At 32.6% G+C, this 20581-nt stretch overlaps 1 protein-coding gene across 1 annotated transcript in view; it reads right to left on the bottom strand.

Annotated features, from left to right (window-relative positions):
- Positions 1–260: 260 nt before the first annotated feature.
- Positions 261–20581, bottom strand: part of LOC106470880 (probable global transcription activator SNF2L2) — a 43956-nt gene continuing 23635 nt past the window's right edge. Inside the window, exons 13-24 of the mRNA XM_022399518.1 lie at positions 18955–19097; positions 17110–17297; positions 16268–16498; positions 15339–15416; positions 15116–15223; positions 14008–14118; positions 12595–12812; positions 10127–10232; positions 8542–8775; positions 6522–6715; positions 2072–2149; positions 261–543 (exon numbers count right to left, since the gene is read on the bottom strand). Of these exons, the coding sequence (XP_022255226.1) occupies positions 6551–6715; positions 8542–8775; positions 10127–10232; positions 12595–12812; positions 14008–14118; positions 15116–15223; positions 15339–15416; positions 16268–16498; positions 17110–17297; positions 18955–19097 (1582 nt within the window). The 3' untranslated portion in view covers positions 261–543; positions 2072–2149; positions 6522–6550. The remainder of the gene's footprint in view (positions 544–2071; positions 2150–6521; positions 6716–8541; positions 8776–10126; positions 10233–12594; positions 12813–14007; positions 14119–15115; positions 15224–15338; positions 15417–16267; positions 16499–17109; positions 17298–18954; positions 19098–20581) is intronic.

The raw sequence follows: 20581 nt of genomic DNA, 5'->3' as shown, positions 1-20581 counted from the left end.
ACAAGGTTGTGATGTGGAATGTTTTAACTACATAAAATCTAAAATTTTCTTATACATGTTACTGCACATATATTCATGACTACAATTTACACTAGACATATCAACCACCAATCTGCGATTGATTCTCTTAACCCTAACGACAACTTTGAAAAGCTCCTTGAAGATTACTGTGTAATTAGTACTTGTTAAAACATGGCTTTAATAATTAGAAGCAAATGTCTGTTTAACATGTAAACATTAAGTGATCCAACAAATGTAAGTTCATAATTAAAAATCATGATATTTATCGTAATACTTAAGCCACCTTAGAATAAGCCTATTTAGGAAAAAGTGGAATTTCACAAGCAAAGTGTTGTAATTCAATAATTATTACACACACGCTACAAATTTGCAGAGACTCACAATGTACAATTTTAACATTATATTCTATTTGAACTATAAATAAGCAGGTTGTGAAGCTCAACAATGTTACAAAGACGATGGAAACATAGCTCCTTCTTGAGACTTGGCCGTTTCTTTAGAAACTTCATAATCCACCTCTCACTGAAAACAAAGAATTTCAATGCTATTCAGAAATCAAATACTTCTATTGAAGTGTTAAGTTAACTTTTATTTCTCTAAAGGTGAAAATTTAAGGGTATTTTGATTTGTTTAACTGTATTACGTTTTGGTAACACAGTTACCATCATCAGGGCTGTTACTGAAACTAGTCGGCTGAAAGTAAAACTAAATATTTTCCCTTTCATTGTACCAAAAACGTTGGTTTTTGTGTTTTTTTACTCTCAATATAGTAGCACAATGTGCCTGAAAAGAAATTATATTTGTTAAACTGTAATGAAGAGGATAATGATTTATATTTATGAACCAAAGTTTATGCTATCTTAAAATAAGTTAAATTTAGGTACAAACTATTTTGGAATGAGGCAAATCCAAGTTTATCTTGTATCCCTAACATAAGATGTGTGAAGTCAAGGTGTTTTATGTAAAATCATGTTTTCATCCTGCAAATCTAAGTCACATTATATGTACTGATCTTATTTTTGCACAACTAAGAAAAAGAGTCGCAAGTTTTTCCCAAACTGAAAAACCAATTAGGTGAAACTCGGATAGAAAAACGAAGTGATAACGGGATTCCGAAAAAGGAAATGGGTATTTTAGAGGATAATCACTCTTTTAATTGAATAACTTAAGATGTGTAAAAACTTGCACAACAGTGTTTATGATAGCCACACATCAGTACAATGGCCTAAGTTATGATTTTTACAAAAAGTTACAGAATGAGCTCAACCATCCTTAATTATGAATTGCTAGACTACAGGGAAGGCACACAGTCAACAGAACCCACAACCAGCTCTTGTCTGACAGAATTCGACCATTAACTTTATTGTGCAACTGTGGCCCCAATGTGAGAAGCACATTTTTGTGGCAATAAGGTCACAAACTATGAATCTTCCGATTAACACACTGGACATGCTAACCATTAGGCCATACCTGGATCACTTTGGTTGTGTAAAAAGGGGCACTTGGACCCAAAATCCACTGCAATGTAGATGGGAATATCTTCTAATACTGTTAACAAGATAATAAATAAAGAATCGAAGCTGACAATCGTCCACAAGATTCAGTCGCATTCCATTAGAATCACAGAAATCCCATTTGACTACAGACTCATCAAATCTTCAGTTACAATGGATCTTTTATGCCTTTGGAAGTAAATATTTCTGTAGAGTGCAATGTCTAGTAAGATTAGTGATTTAAGAGTAATCTAGCCTACCTTGGTTAGATGCTTTTATTACAATGGAAATTGTGATGTTGGAATAGTGCATAGTTATGAGCGTGTCGATAAGAGAGGCAGCAGAGTACTTAGCACCACATTCCATAAAGTGCCTTTAATCTCGATAAAATAATGCCACATTATAAACCTAATAAAAAATTAGTGAAGATTTTCCCAACTACCATCCACAGTACAGAATATTCAAGAAATAGGAAAACAGATTATCATTAAGACACATTTTTAGATTCATGATTCCCACCTAGTTTTGAGAAATTTGATCTAAAGTACAGTTATTACCTCATCACTTTCATCTGAGTCCTCATCATCACTGACATATCGTTTGCTAGGTCGTCCTTTCCTCCTTTTTGCCTTTTCCTACAATACAAAAGTGGCTGTTAGAAATTATAATTCATGTTTCAAAAAAACAGTCGGTCAATGATTTCAAAGTTTCCACCCACTATTTATATTCATGGCTTTATCACTTTGTTATACGCAAGCCCTGTATGCATCTAATGTAACATTACACACCTAAAACAGAAACAATGACCAGAAATGTCCAACTCAATTAGAATCTCTAAAACACCCAGTGCTGTAGTCAGAATTATTTCGAGGAGGTCGAAATACCAGGTACTAAAGTTCTTTAAACAGTCACACTAGCAACAAGCTTCCCACTGATTAAACAGTAGTCATGCACACACACTAGCAACAAGTTTCCTGCTGATTAAACAGTAGTCATGCACACACTAGCAACAAGTTTCCTGCTGATTAAACAGTAATCATGCACACACACTAGAAACAAGTTTCTTGCTGATTAAACAGTAGTCCTGCACACACTAGCAACAAGTTTCCTGCTGATTAAACAGTAGTCATGTACACACACTAGCAACAAGCTTCTTGCCGATTAAACAGTAATCATGCACACACTAGCAACAAGCTTCCTGCTGATTAAACAGTAGTCATGCACACGCTAGCAACAAGTTTCCTGCTGATTAAACAGTAGTCATGCACACACTAGCAACAAGCTTCTTGCCGATTAAACAGTAATCATGCACACACTAGCAACAAGTTTCCTGCTGATTAAACAGTAGTCATGCACACACTAGCAACAAGTTTACTACCGATTAAACGGTAATCATGCACACACACTAGCAACAAGTTTACTACCGATTAAACAGTAATCATGCACACACTAGCAACAAGTTTCCTGCCGATTAAACAGTAATCATGCACACACACTAGCAACAAGTTTCCTGCTGATTAAACAGTAATCATGCACACACACTAGCAACAAGTTTCCTGCTGATTAAACAGTAGTCATGCACACACACTAGCAACAAGTTTCCTGCTGATTAAACAGTAGTCATGCACACACTAGCAACAAGTTTCCTGCTGATTAAACAGTAGTCATGCACACACTAGCAACAAGCTTCCTGCTGATCTAAGAGACAATGTTTATTAAGATATTTAAATTTTTGAATTTTTTTTTTACCCAAACTTTCTTAGGGATATAATGTCCTCCATACCTACACCACTGAAAAAATTTTTAAATATTGGATAGGTGTGCCAGTGTTTCTTAATATAAATTGCACTAGGCCTATTAGATTAAGTGTATCGAAAGTGCCTGCTTCCGGCAGTAGAATTAATAGTCTCTTCACACAGACATAAGTCAAATTAGCAGTAAGTATCCTAATTTAAAAACTCATTGATAAATTAGCCATTCATATAATTCAAACACTTCACTGATGGACAGACAAAGTGTATATGAAACTACTATTTACAGCGCAACTAATTCGAAGAATTCGAGCTTTTCAGTATTTTTTTTTTTCTGAAAATTTTATTTGCTCAAAGTTTCAATAGCTGGTGTAATTTAGGCTAAAACATAAGTTCTTTTACGTTATGATTCAGTCGAAGCTTTGTCTACTTGACAATGATCACACCAGTAACAGAGGATGTATAAATAAAGTAGAACTACCGAAAAGCTATGAAATCTTAAAATATCTATCCAATAGGATAACTTAAATTAAGTGTAACATGGGTAAATGTACGTATACAACATAGTTCCAAGTTCTTTAATATGATTAGGTAAATGGGAAGTAAACGTATTTAACAAAGGAATGTATGACATCAACTTGGATAAATGACGCTGTCAGATCTGTTGCCCAAACTTAGGCTTAGCAGCAGAGATGATACTTAAAGAGTTAATTTGGTTATCTAAGTTATAACACAAGCAGTGTGAAATTATATAACAAAAAAAAATCGTTTTTTGTTTTTTTTACACTGTTACGTCTCTGTGTTCGTTTGCTAATTTTCCGTAGAAATTCTTTCAGATAAATTTCAGCGATACAAGTTTTTTCTTAAATAAAACTAGTTTATTCTTTCTCAACTCAACTTTGCAATACACTTAATTTCCACAGTCACTTTAACTTAAACACACGCTATAATTCACAAAGAACGATTCACGCACTTGACTCAATTGTCCATCTATATCTTCCATCTCTCTGTCTGCTATTATCTATTATGCTGTCACTTCATTTGCCGGCTTATATATATAAAAAATAGAGGGCGCGTAGAGAATACTAGAGTTGCCACAAACAGACATGAACCTTCTAGAATCTCATGACGTGTTACTAGCGTCAAGTGACTTCTGCTGTCGTAAAAACACTATGTCATTTTAAGTTTATAAATATTTCTCACACATTCTCATAAAGCCCCATTCATGTTGAATAATGGTCATGGTTCATACTGAATTGCTCAGATCAATTTCAAGCACTCTCAGAATGTGTTTCAAGCACTTTTTACAAGATAGAGTCTACATCAAAATCAATTGGATTCCACTGAAATTTTATAAAATTCCTATTTATTTGGTCAACATATGAATGTAGAATAAAAAGAAAAGAAGGACTTTATTTATTACGCTCAACTCCACAACATGCATCAAAGTTACATATATCAATACATTCTGCTATTATAATATTTTCAAATACTTTTGCTAAAAAAAAAGGCCCGTTTGCAAGCTCTTGAAATTGCATTCTCAATTTCAAGGATGCGTATGCACCCTGAATGATACAACTGGTTCGAAAATGAATAGCATTGGAAACCATTAGGCCTAATGTTTGTGACAAAAGTACCCCCCCCATACCACACACACACACATGACCTTCTTGATTAGTCAATTCAAGTTTAATATCAGGAAATGTGTAAAAATAGCATTTCAGTTGTTGTACTGTATAAATATATAGTGTTCAAGTAAGACTTTTATCTCTCACTGTCCAATCCAGCTAACAAGGTCTATTACTGACGAAAAGGCCTACTGAGCAGAGGCTTGTGGGAGACAAATAATGAATGTAAAATACTATTTTTATATGCCTCTCATTTGAAATCCATAACAGACAATTTAAAAGGAATGTGAATTAAAAAGAAATGTCTTTTTACAAGAAAAAAAAAAGATAAAATACACACCATGTTTTTAATCACAATCACACAAGAAATATGTGATCCAAAACAGACTCTAGAGCTAATGACAGTTGTGTGTTTTAGTTTTGTTTCTAGTTTCAAAAAAAAAAGTAACAGAGTAAAGTAATATAATACGATTTTAATTCTAAAGTCTATTTTGTTGGTACATAAATTAAAAAAAAACTGTATGTTGAACTTCACCTTAGAGCTACACAAGAAATCTCTCACTTCTTAAGTGCAGTACATCAAAGTCAGAAGACGGTCCTCCATGAGAAATTCTCAACAAAAGTCCTCCTCATTCATTCAAATACAAGTTTCTTTCTAAAAATATGAGATTTTAGTCCCAAAAATTTAGTATAACAAGATAACAGAAACTACAATAAAAGTACGAGCACTGGAAAATAAGAAAACTGAGGGTGTGGTAGTTTAAGTTGTTCAAAGGTTCCATATTGTTCATGGGTTAACCTTTTAGCTCCATTGGTGGAGCAACCTTTTTGGTGTGTAAGATATACCAACAGAAAGATACTGTCACAGAACATGCTGGTTTATCCCACAGATACTGTGAAAGTTCTTCTTTGACATTCAGAAGGAATAAGACTGCTGTAAATCAGAGTACCATTAAGTTTATCCATTAAAAGCAAAAGATGGGGAATCTGAAAGACAGTATATAACCAGAAGGCAACTGGTAACATCAATGATGGAACTTTTCTACTTCCTCACCTGAGGGGTCATCACCTATTGATGCAACCCCTGGAATCATCACCTAGTACTCAACTCGACATAGTCTTGAGGATCAATTCTTTTTTGCAAAAGGAGAAGAATGTGGTCAATTGAGTTTTTATAAATTGATTCCCCTCCCCTCAAAGATAAAGTTTTAATGGATAAACAATTAAACAAACAGTTTGAGTTTGGCAGCCTGAATGAGGGTTAGGAGGTTTGTTTAGTTTTAAAACAAAGCCACATAGAGTTATCTGCTGGGCTCACTGTGGGGGAATTGAACCCCAGATTTTAGCATTGCAAGTCCATAAACTTACTGCTGTCTCACTGGGGGACAAAGAGTTAGGAGAGCAGTAGTGAAATATATGAAGTCAACGCCACACAAAAGTGAGGCTTAACAGCACAGGTACATATGCATCAAATAAACAGTGCATGTTTTAAGACTCAAAATAGTGCAAGTAGGCACTATTTACAGCAATAGTTTTTAATCTAAGCTTTTTCAGGCACTCTTCCTGGTATACATATATTACATAGTTTTAAATATAAAGGTTTGAACGTTTTACTACAAGCCACTTACACTTTCCTTCATTTTTACATGCAATGTTGTCAGTGGTCTGTAATATCCAAACTGAAACTTCTACCTACATTCATTAGTTTTTTGGAAGGACCATCAGCACCCTTGCTCAGCCGAATTTTCACTTTCATACTTTGACTTTCTTCTTCCTCTTCATCGTCATCACAGTCGTCTTGCTGGTCGTCATCAGCACCACCCTAACCAATATTAACATATAAACTGTTAAAACAGTATTTATTAGTTTTCAAAATCAAGCAGCTGAACTATAGTTCAGATTCATTTGAGGTCATGTTCAGTTTAACTTTATGTCATATGCAATGTAAAAAAAAAAAAGTACAATACTTAAAAAAGCTACAAGAAAGTTTGTACTAAATATTCTTTTTCACGTATAAAACCTCAAAAAATAAGGACTAGTTAAACCATTAACATGTTAAAGGTGTGGTTGAAGTAATTTAATATATAGAGACTCCTTGATCGGAATTTAATTTAACTACATCTTATTACCTTAGTGTTGGTTTACTGGGGTACCGCATGGCCAATCATGCAAATGGACAGAAGATTTCGCTTTCTTTCCTGTATTTGCATGTTCTATGATATGTGTTTCAAAGGTTCTACCTGTTGAACTTCTGGGTAATAGTTTCATACTAGATGTACTTGTGCAAGGTCCCTGAAACTGTTCTGTTTTAAGAGTAAATAAAACCAAAATTGAGTAACAAGTATTTTTATTTCTTATTTTTCAAGTTCATATGTCATGCTGTGTTGTAGCCTACAGAGTGCATAATTCTTCTTGTGATTCGTGGCATGCATACATTTTACTTACATCATGACAGTACAAATTGCAACATTAAGTGTCCCTTATGTGACATCATTTTAGTGTTACTGACTGTTTGTTTGTTTTGAATTTCGTGAAAAGCTACATGAAGGCTATCTGCACTAGCCATACATAATTTAACAGTGTAAGACTAGAGGGAAGGCAGCTAGTCATCACCACCCACTGCCGACTCTTGGGCTACTCTTTTACCAACAAATAGTGTGATTGACTGTCACGTTATAATGCCCCCACAGCTGAAAGGGTGAGCATGTTTGGTGGGACAGGGATTCGAAACTTGCAACCTGCAGATTGGGAGTTGAACTCCCTAACCACCTGGTCATGCTGGGCCCACTGACTGACAACACATCCTACTGTATATTGGTGTGAATGGTTAAAACAGGTGACCCCTCTAGGCAGACTTTGGCTCCCTTTTGGGAAAATAACTTTTTTTTTTTCTTTAAGTTACAAGTGTGTCTGGCTAGATGCATTAGAATGAGAGTCAACAGACAACTTTGCATGTTACAAATAACAGTGTTGTTATTCTCACTGTACTTCCTTATTACACTGTTTAGAACTTTCAACAGAAAATCAATCTTCAGTAACACTGTTTTGATTTTCATTATAACAACACACAACATTACTGCACAACTGGAAAGCCTTGTGGATTAGAATGCACATTACGTTCTTTTTAAGGCTTGAATCAGAAATAATAAAGAATAAATTGACACATCTAAATGAAAACTTTTTTCTGGTATATTTTGCGACGTTTTGAGCAGACACTTTTTTTCAGGTAGTAAAGACTGTTTTACAATGGAATTAGGCTCAGAAAAAATCAGTGATAGTTAAGAGAATACAAAGGTTCAAATTACAACCATTCATTGTGGAGCAACACTCACTCTCAAACCTTTTTAAAGCTATTTATAATAATACTTTCAAAACTAAAAGTTATATATTAAACTACTTCAACCAAGCCTAAATGCAAATCAGTACGTTTCGCCATTAAGGCTGAAAATGTGAGTTCATTGTTAGTCAAATATTAAAGGTAATTTGGAATTTCTCAAAAACTATTTGTCTACTAATAGACTAAATTATTTTTATTCTGTAAACATTGACATATGTGCTTAAGTTTTCAAATCAAAACTAACTGAAAAATAAACTTAGGCTGTAGAGTTATGTAACGTTAACCACATCACTTACTGGAAGGAAACTTACATTATTCAGATCATCAGGGTTTTCAGGTTCACTTTCCTCTTCCATGCCAGCCAAGGCCAAGTCTCCATCGTTTTCGAGCCTTTCTCTTGCACTGGTGAAGACCGATTGAAGAACGATAGAGTCCTCGTAGATCATAGAACCTTCTACGTTATACGTCTGGGCATTCTTGCACATAACCATGAAGTCATTTTCCAGATCATCCAGGTTACGATAACGGTGTTCTCTAATTCTTTGCTGATTAAAGCATCACAAAATTATATGTATGTTATAGGATAATGGGATCTAAAGCCTCAGACATTGTTAATAACACAGTTGCACATTTCCCTTACCTGCTATTATTCTATTCAAAAATACTTAGTAGTAAATAATGAAAATCTGGTATAATGGTTTTACACAAGACACAAATATCAAGATAACCATCATGTATGTTTTAATAAAATATCAAGATAACCAATGTGTACATTTTAATGAAATATCAAGATAACCATCGTGTATGTTTTAATGAAATATCAAGATAACCATCGTGTACGTTTTAATAAAATATCAAGATAACCATCGTGTATGTTTTAGTGAAATATCAAGATAACCATCGCGTACGTTTTAGTGAAATATCAAGATAACCATCGTGTACGTTTTAGTGAAATATCAAGATAACCATCGTGTATGTTTTAATGAAATATCAAGATAACCATCGTGTACATTTTAGTGAAATATCAAGATAACCATCGTGTATGTTTTAATGAAATATCAAGATAACCATCATGTACGTTTTAGTGAAATATCAAGATAACCATTGTGTATGTTTTAATTAAATAAAGATAACCATCGTGTACGTTTTAGTGAAATATCAAGATAACCATCGTGTACGTTTAATGAAATATCAAGATAACCATCGTGTACGTTTTAGTGAAATATCAAGATAACCATCATGTACATTTTAGTGAAATATCAAGATAACCATTGTGTATGTTTTAATGAAATATCAAGATAACCATCATGTACGTTTTAGTGAAATATCAAGATAACCATTGTGTATGTTTTAATTAAATAAAGATAACCATCGTGTATGTTTTAGTGAAATATCAAGATAACCATTGTGTATGTTTTAATGAAATAAAGATAACCATCGTGTACATTTTAGTGAAATATCAAGATAACCATTGTGTATGTTTTAATGAAATAAAGATAACCATTGTGTATGTTTTAATGAGATAAAGATAACCATCGTGTACGTTTTAATGAAATAAAGATACCCATCACATATCTTTTAATGGAAAATATTTGAAATAATGTTCTTTTTTGTTGAATTTTGTATAAAGCTACTCAAGGAATATCTATGCTTATCATCCCTAAAATTTGGAAGTGGTGACTAGAGGGAAGGCAGCTTGTCAACACTTGGTGTGTTTCGTTTTTAAAAATTACAAAACATTAATAAATTAAAATTTTTCCACTCTTAGTGTTTAACATCAACCTATAAACCATCAAGAGTTTTATAAATAGGTAGATATAACAAATACAAGAATGAGATGATAATAGCAATATGTGTGAGTATGTTTACTATTATTACTACAGTTAGAAGACATACCCTAATCTTGCGAAGATCCACAGGTTTCTTGATAACAGCATAATAGTCTGGAAACTCTCTTCTCGGTGGAAGCAACATAAATGCTTCACTTAACACCCGATCATCGCTGTTGATACGCAAAGAATTTTAATATATTAAAAGGATAATTGGTAAAAGAAATTGTTTCTAATATCCGATTTAATTTTCCACTAATGGATACCTTAAAAAAGTAATGGGATCAAAACAGCAAGCAAAACGTGGTATACTAATTAAATTCTTGTATATACATAAGACATCAAAGTCTATAAGATCTGATGACTAATTGCTGGCGAAAGGAGAGAATTTAAGTTAAAAGAATATTATGAACGAAGATACTAAAAATAAAAAAGGCACATAATCGATAACTAATGCATTTTATGTTTACAGCTATTTCTACAAGTTTATTCACCAGTATATGTCGTTATATAAAACAAGTTTAAGCCTAATGAGGAAAAGGTTTTAAAATAGGTTGTAATTTTCATTATGTAAGTAGTTTTCTTGGCAACTAATAAATTACAGCGCTGTTTCTACTTAATGTATGTGTGTAGTTTTACACCCAAAAAATGTCCCAAACAATTTTTAATTTTGCTAGCTAGTCTATCAGCAAATATGTGCTTTGCTGTGAAACACAAAAATGTCATTCAGATAAATTTCAACTTAGTAAAAAAAATAAGATACTTCCCCCACATTACTTTCAAAAATGCATTTGTTTTTGTTATCAAGCACAATGAACTATCTGTGCTGTGTCTACCACAAATATATCTAAACTCAAGTCTCTGCTGTGTTTTTAAGTATACAAAAGAAGTACAGTAACACTGAAAACCTACAGCTGAATAAAGCAAATTAACTAGAAATGAAACCCCAGTACACTACGGCTAATGTCTTTATCCTGAACTAAATGCCTCTGTAAGATTTTTATAAATTATTAAGGAATCAATAATAGTATCTTACCGTTATAAATTATTTTTTAATGTTGTAATTTGTTTGTTAGTTAGAGGGAGCTGCAGGTCATAATGATGACACTAAGATCAGATATGTTTATGACACCTGGAAAATTGTAGGGAATTTTACACCATATTTTCTGTTACATTTGGGGGTAAATTATAAATATGGGGTTCAATAGAGCATCAAGAAGATAGTTGTTTCTAGGTGGTAGAGTGAGTCAATCATTGTGGTTTCCTGAAGTATTTGGATCTATGCTGGCTATCACACATACTGAGTAATCTTCTTGCACAAGTAAGTTGATTATTTAAGTTAGTGTAGTGTAGTTAAGTTGTTTATTTGTTAAAACATCATTATGCTCGTCAAAGTGCTTTTTATTTCATGATTTTACCAAGTTATATTTTCTTTGATTTTTTGCAGAAAAAACAGAAACAATGATAGTACAAAAATAATTTTCTATAAATTGAGCCTTATATATATATTATCCTCTAGTCTAACATCCTACTGACTCAGAAACAGTCTTAAAAATAACCTAATTTAATACTTGAAGTTGTGAAAATGTAATCTTTAGATCACATCTCTCATTACATAGGATATGCTTTATGTTTTACAGTAATTTCCTCGAAAGGGGGCCCAAAGGCTATCTGGAGGGGTCACCTGTTTTAACCATTGCACACTACTATACAGTTGTGTGTTGTCTGTCAGTCAGTCAGTAGATATTAAAATTATGTCACATAAGGGACGCTTAACGTTGTAATTTGTAGAGTAAAATGTGTGCATGCCATGAATCATGATAAGAATTATGCACTGTGTAGGCTGCAACACAGCATGACATATGAACTTTGAGAGCAAGAAATAAAAATATTTGTTACTCTTAACTTTGATTTTTCTTTACTCTTGAAACAGAACACTTTCTAGGGCCCTGTGGAAGTACATCTAGTAGCTATAAACCTGTTTCAACCCGTATTACAGAATCCATACAGGAATAGGCTACTATTGTGATTATATTTGGTTTGGTTTGTTTAGAATTTCACAAGAAGCTACTCAAGGGCTATCTGCACTAGATGGCCCTAAGCTAGTAATGACAGACTAGAGGGACGGCAGCTAGTCATCACCACCAAATTCGACCTCTAGGACTACTCTTTTACAAACGAATAGTGGGATTGACCATCACTTTATAACACCCCCACAGCTGATGGGGATTCGAACCTGCCACCCACATATTGCAAGTTCAATGACCTAATTACCAGGCCAAGAAGAATTATTCACTCTGTACGCTACAACTCAGCATGACATATCAACTTTGAAAGCAAGGAATAAAAATATTTGTTACTCTTAATTTTGGTTTTATTTACTCTTGAAACAGAACACTTTCGGGGACCTTGCAGAAGTACATCTAGTTTTAATAGCTGCACATTGGGTTTGAAATATATATCATTACTTACAGTATTTGAAGTTTCATGCTTATAACCCTAATAACTGTATAATTGATGAATTCTTCTTCTTACCTGTCTTTGTATTTTATAACAATATCGATCAGTTTTTTCATTTGTTTTGTTAATTTTGGAGGGTTTGGAGACATTTTCTCCAAAGGTGGCCTGCCACGTTTCTTTTTAGGTTTTGTGTCATCAAACTCCAGCTCTCTTTTTCGTTTTTTGGGAGCTTGCTGCTGTTTCCTTACTCTGCGTCTAGTTTCCATCTCTTCAAGGTTACCTTCTTCAATAGCCTAACATATAATTGTTTCAAACATAATTAATAAAATTAAAAGCAGCTATGAAAGAGAAAAAAAAAACATACTAATGAACTCGGCAACTTGTAAATGGATGAAAATGAAACTTCAAAACCGATAAAATGTCAATTAAACAAAATAACATAGATAAATCATGCAAAGAACTGTGCTTTCCTAATAGCAATCTTAAATAAATCTATTAAACTCGCAAATAACAAGATAACTCAAAATAAATTTGGTTGGTTGGTTGGTTGTTTGTTCTGTTGTTAAGCAAAAGTAACACAATGTATCAAAACCCAGTTTTTAAAATTATATACCTTCAAACTTATTGTTGGGGCAAATAATCAAAAACAAGAGGTCATATTAAAGCTTCACAAATTTATCAAATGCTTCCCTAGTTTCTTTTATATGAATTAAAATGTCGTACGTCAAAAATCAACTGATACCCTTAACGCTCTGAACATTCTTGAAAGACTAAATATATTCAATTAAACCTGTAAAATATATTTATATATATAATTATATTATTATATATAAATATATATATAATTAATTAATTAAATAAGACCTCGTAAATATAGCACATAAATGACAACAATCACAATTAAACCGGTGACCAAGTATTGTTTTTTCAGCGAAACTTATGCTGTACAATATTCTAGTAGAAATAAATAAGCATAAAATATTAGTATATTTCTCTTAAACTTTTTAATTTAGGGAAGTCTTCATAGAATGTAAATTCTGGTGAATTAATATTGCCAGGTTTCTATTGGCCTAGATAACAGTGACAGGTGACATTTAATGAGCAGTTAAGATAATTAGCATACAGAAGGCCTTAAATGACTCATTCTTCCCCTTAATTCTTTTTAAAATTATAGAAATTATATTTATCATTTAGCCTTCTGACAATATGGAAAATATATCTAAATTTCTGTATTATAATTTATAAAATTCTTAAAACTGTAGATGCAGGGCTACAGTCACACTTAGATTAGATGTTTTTAAGTACAGTAACTGGTGTCTACTTGAGACAAAAGAACCATTCTTAAATACTATTCTTAATAAGAGAACTTCAACATGTTCTCTTACACCTATAACACTTGAAATGTCCAGAAAATCCTGTTTGATTTTAATTATGTTTCAACATGAATCTGTTGAATTATCTTAAAGAAAAAGAAAATCACCCTTATACCTTTAGCCACTGTCTCTCCGTCAAGTTGTCTGAATAATCTACTTCTTTTCTTTGACGAGATCCGCGTCCAAACAACTTGTCTTCCTCTTCCTCATTAGTCAGTCTCTCCACCTAACGAAATTAGCTGTCATCACTTAGGTTCAATGAAAAAATTCAATAATTACTTTGAAAAATTCATTCATTTTTTCACAACAAAAGCACGAATTGCATTTTCAAAACTCAAAACAACTCTCAGTAGTGTCAAAATTATGTTATTCAAAGCATAAAAATAACTTACAGGTCTAAAAACTTCCTGGAGAGGGAAAAATTGGCAACCAGATTTATCATGTAGAAAAATAAGTAGGCAGCTAACAGGATTTCAATCACCCCATTTCTGTTTTTCTTCTTTCTCCAGGAATTAATTTTTTTTGTCTCACAGTATTGTTTAATTTGAAATTTTGCATTATCAAAAAATGTCAAAATCTGAAAGTCTATTTGTACATATATATACACGTACATTTTGAATGTGTGCTGAATTATCTACACTCTTTTCATACCAAAGTTTTTAATAATAAAAGCTTCAACATGATAAGACAATGTTTTTCTTATGTTAATACATGCAGCAGGAAGACATGTATTGTGCGCTCTTTAATAAATAGCCTTGCTAGTGTTACACTATAATTATTGAAATGCATCACATATTAAATAGAGGTTAGCATGGCCAAACAAATGCAACTAAATACTTGCTGTGAAAAAATAATATTTTAAGCAGATAAAACATAGTAAAGTGCTCTACATAATATGTATGTGTTTCCTCTCTTCTGATCTAAAGACTTGTGTAGCCTGAAATCGACTTTTTCAACCTCATCTTTATTATGCTGCTCGTAGACTCATGCTTACAACTGCATTATTGTCACATTTTATACATATTTTTGTAATTCTCAAATTAATTACTGATATCTGGGAAGCATAAAATCCTGGGTCGGGTCAGGTAACTAAAAACCCGATGGGTGCTCAAGTTTTACGATTACCCATGCCGACATTTAATATTAAACACACTGACTAAAGGAGATGATAACAATATTAAAAGGAAGTACTATTAAAACATCAAGGTAAAACTAAATATTACCTCAGCATCATCCTTCACTAACCAAGCTGGAAGCTCATCTTCTTCCAGAAGACGAGGTTTCCGTTTTGGATTACGTGCTTCTTCTCTTCTTCTGTCCAGGTCCATTTTCTAAAATTAAAAGTTTCAGAAAATATATGATAATCAGAGAAAAAAAAATTGAACAGGTTTATAATACAGGATGTCACAAGTTTCACACAATCTAAATAACAGAACAAAGTCTTACCTGAAATAATTCAAACTCCTCTTCATTTCGAGCAATCATTTGATTTATAGTTTCATCATCTGGGACCTCATCTTCTTCCTTCATGAAAAGTAAGAAGACAATTGTTATTAAAGGACTATTACAATAACTAAAGCAGTTTTATTAAAGAACACATCAATATGTTCTCGTAACAAAATTTGACGTAATGATTTCTCAGTAAGAAAAATCTTAGGGTTCAAATGTCTATTGTCTAATGAATTTTGCACAAAGCTACACGAGGACTATCTGCACTTGTCATCCATAACTTTGTAGTTATTGACTAGTCAACATCACCCACCACCAACTCTTGTGCTACTCTATTCTTTTGTAAATGAATAGTAGGATTAATTGTCCTATTATAATGCCCCCATGGCTGAAAGGGCAAACATGTTCAGTGATGGAATTCAAACCCACGACTTCTAAATTGAGAGTTATGTGACCTATACTCCAGGCCGGGTTCAAATGTAATAAACTTTCAGAATAACAAAAAATCAATATCATAACTACATTTAATATCTTTATAATGCATAGAAAGTTAAGAAAGATTATATAACATTCAAATGCACCAAATGTTTTAAATTTATTTATTTTTACACATGAATAACATCACAATACGTTTTCATGCAATTTACTAATGGATAAAAGATAGAGAATAAATTGACACATCGAAATGAAACTTTTCTTGTTTTATTTTGTGTAATGTTTCAGGCAGACACCCTTCATCAGACAGTGAAGTCTATGTTTCAGTGAAATTAGACTCAGAAGGAATTGATGAAAGGTAATATAATCAACTTTAGGTACTGTCTCTCTGTCAAGTTGTCTGAATAATTTACTTCCTTTCATCAAAATCGACTGAATTATTAAAATTACAAAAATCAAACATTAGAAATACTTTAATATGTGACACAAACTTCTTCATCTCCTTCATCTTGAGAAAGAATAGCTTTCAGGAACCGTCGTCTCTCATTTCCAGTGCTCTTCTGATCAAACATTCCAGCCTGAATGACTTTTTCATCTAAGTTCAATTTGTATTTGGCAGCTGCCAGGATCCTCTCCTCTACCGAGTTTACAGTAACCAGCCTCAGCACCCGTACTTCGTTTTGCTGTCCAATTCGATGGGCTCTGTCTTGAGCTTGTAAATCCTATCATTAAAAACATTTATTACACCTCAATTAAAGATGACAACTTTTTCAAAAGAAAATTATAACATATAAAACAATGAAACTACATTTATTTTTCAGAAATAAAAAGTAAAAATAGTTCCCAAGACTAAATTTGTTTTATTTATTTAATACTGGTTTATTCAAATGTCTGTGTACGAAAAAATTTTTGCAGTTTGCTGTGAAATTTTAAACAAGTTTTTCAAGCTCACCTTTTGTCTCTTTAAATACTACACATTCAATAGTGTTTAATATATTTTTATCTATAATTTTAGTTTAAAAATACGCATATTTATATAACTCCAAGTTGTAATATCTTTAAAATATGAGGTACTTCTTTAGGCTTACCGTGTCAAATTTTCCTTGGTTACCACTTAAATAAACTTCATTCACTACTTTAAGACAAAATGAAACTCCTATATAATACTAAGAAACATAAAATAAGGGATAATTAAACATTATCAAATGCATAATGTATACATTAACTGTTACGGCACGAACTAGTTTAATTCACAATGACTTTGCAACACTGAATAAATAGGTCTAGTTTAGTGAACAGATTTGTTCTCATAGTCTTCTAATAAAATGTTAACCTGGTGTGGATTCCAGTCTGAGTCAAATATAACGACAGTGTCTGCAGCTTGAAGGTTCAAACCCAGTCCACCAGCTCGGGTACTCAGAAGAAACACAAAATATTTAGAGCCGGGGTCATTAAACTTTGCCAGGAGTTGACCTCGGTCCTCAGCTTTGGTTGTACCATCCAGACGCAAATACATATAACCTAGTACGTAAATAAATGTTGTTTATGCAAATAATTTAATTTTTTTTTTAAATACAAGTACTTCTGGTACATCTTTAATTTATTCATACCTCAATGAAATATCTTAAAAGAAAAACATTTACTAAACAAAAAGTCTGACAGACCCAAAGTAAAAATAAACTTGATGATTTTTAAAAGCATTTGAATAATATATTTTAGGGAATTAATGTTTCTTTAAGTTGAACTTAAACATATTTTAACATTAATATACATTTTCAATAACTCTTATGCAAGAATATTTAATTGCATATATACACAGATATATATATATACTCTATACAAAAGAAACTCAGTAACTATTCTGTATTTATCTTCATGACACTGGGTTTCCAATCTTGAGGTACAACAAAAATCCTCGTCAATATACAAAAAATTAGTCCAAAAATATTCTTCAATAAACTGAAAAACTACTCATTCATTAATGTTATAGCTAAATGGAAATTATAATTATATGGCTTGATTAATCCAACTATTGTGGAATGAGTGAGTGATCATAAAAACCGTGGACGTGACGTACCTTGCTTTGGAAAGCTGAGTAGATTACATAGAACTAATCAACATCTCTACCCATTATTACTAGATGCACTCTCAATAGAATAAAATTCAGAAATAATTCACTAATTTTTAATGGGTATTTTCAAGAATTATTTAGATGTTTTTTCTACACAAATGTAGTACTTCACCCATTGATTTTTCTAACCCGTGTACCAATTGGTCAACGTCTAATTATGACATAGTCCCTGTTGTATGGCACTTTCTGACTGGATCAAGCTGCATAAGAACTGATGGTTATCATACATCGTGCAATTCACCTCTGGTACACAATGTTGCAACCTAAGTTAAATGGTGCCTATGCAACCAATGAGTGGATGAAATAATCTCGGTGAGCAAAGAAACACGACACTGCATATTGTTAGGTTTAAAAAAAACAATGGTACACAATGTTGCAACTTAAGTTAAATGGTACCTAGGCAACCAATGAGTAAATAAAATAATCTCTGTAAGCAAAAAAACACGACACTGAATATTGTCAGGTTTAAAAAATAACAATGGTACATAATGTTGCAACCTAAGTTAAATGGTGCCTAGGCAACCAATGAGTAGATGAATTATCCCAGTCCTATGTAGTTTTCTCAAATGTTTCCAGTCATCAAAATTATTAAATGAAATTTCCTAATTTCGAGAATGTACATATCCTTCATGTATGTGGTTGGGAGTATGTTTTATGTGGAAACCCTGTATATATCCTTCATGTATGTGGGTGGGAGTATGTTTTATGTGGAAACCCTGTATATATCCTTCATGTATGTGGGTGGGAGTATGTTTTATGTGTGGAAACCCTGTACATATTTTTCATGTATGTGGGTGGGAGTATGTTTATGTGTGGAAACCCTGTATATATCCTTCATGTATGTGGGTGGGAGTATGTTTTATGTGTGGAAACCCTGTACATATCCTTCATGTATGTGGGTGGGAGTATGTTTTATGTGTGGAAACCCTGTACATATATATCTTTGATAAGTGTGTGTTAATATACATTATACAACAACTTTACTTATGAATAAACAGGATCAAGGTAACACTGAATTTCACCCAACACTAATATTTTTAAACAAACCTCTATAATTCATGTAATCCTCCATAATTGTCATTAAAGATGTCATTTGACAGAAGAGCAAGATACGGTGGTTCATGGTGTATAGTTTAGGGATTATACGATCAAGAAGTTCAAATTTCCCAGAAACTCTGTAGATGTCAGGACTGAATAAGAAAAAAAAATGGTCAAATTACTTTTTTTTCAATATTCTAATCTACACCTATGTTCTTTGTTTATAATTAACTAATCATATAATGTTTCAGAATGATTAAACATAAAAACATTACAACTCCATAATAATGTGCTATTTAAAAAACGTCATCATTAAATTTAGCCATCCATCTGTTTTAAAAGCTCGTCAAGGTACAGACATATAACATGTTATACCGATAAGAATATACAGACTGCTGGTTGCCACTACCACTTCTCAAACTCATCACCAGGTGCAGGTGGAATCAGCAGAAATGAATCCATTCTATTTTTATTTCACTGAATATACTGTTTTATGAATAAAAATAACTTACTGGAATGAAAATACTTGCTGTTTATTAACGTCTGAAACAAAACTAAACACTGAATTTCACCTAACACTAATATTTTTAAACAAACCTCTATAATTCATGTAATCCTCCATAATTGTCATTAAAGATGTCATTTGACAGTAGGCCATGTACAGGGTGGATTTTTAAACAAATAAATACAGAGAAATTAGTTTACCGTGTGAAAGACTGATTAAAAGTGTGTTAGCTTTGCAATAATTATCAAATTTCACTCAAAAAATAAAGGAAGAATGACAATGGAAAATCACAACACTTCCTAACTGTGTGTAATAGATCTTCAGGCAATGCATCCAGGTAGGGAAAACAATTGTTTATTTGCACAGTAAAGAAAAAATTAATTCCAAAACAAAGCCACTTTCATTATGAGTCATTAGTTTTTTTTAATGATACATATACTGCAGACTTCAGTGTACTGCACACGTATACTGTAGACTTCAGTGTACTGCACACGTATACTGTAGACTTCAGTGTACTGCACACATATACTGTAGACTTCAGTGTACTGCACACATATACTGCTGACTTCAGTGTACTGCACACATATACTGCTGACTTCAGTGTACTGCACACATATACTGCTGACTTCAGTGTACTGCACACATATACTGCATGACTTCAGTGTACTGCACACATATACTGCAGACTTCAGTGTACTGCACACATATACTGCAGACTTCAGTGTGTTGCACACATATACTGCAGACTTCAGTGTGTTGCACACATATACTGCAGACTTCAGTGTGTTACACACATATACTGAAGACTTCAGTGTACTACACACATATACTGAAGACTTCAGTGTACTACACACATATACTGAAGACTTCAGTGTACTACACACTTTTTTTAAATCAAAAATTGCTGCTCACATGATCCACCTGGGGGCTTGTTCATCAAGCAACTATTACAACAACTATTACGAGTTCTCGCATTCTATTATCTCTTCCAATGAAATTTTATATAGACAAACAATCATTAAATGACTAAAAATACAGATATTTAAATATCAGAAAACACGTTCTAGAACTGGCAGTTTAAAATAAACACATCATCTGAACTTCTAATAAATAAAACAGTCTCCATTCTTA

Source organism: Limulus polyphemus, unplaced genomic scaffold, assembly GCF_000517525.1.
Source record: "Limulus polyphemus unplaced genomic scaffold, Limulus_polyphemus-2.1.2 Scaffold4264, whole genome shotgun sequence".
Lineage (NCBI taxonomy): Eukaryota > Metazoa > Arthropoda > Merostomata > Xiphosura > Limulidae > Limulus > Limulus polyphemus.
This window is presented reverse-complemented; position numbering and strand designations above follow the sequence as displayed.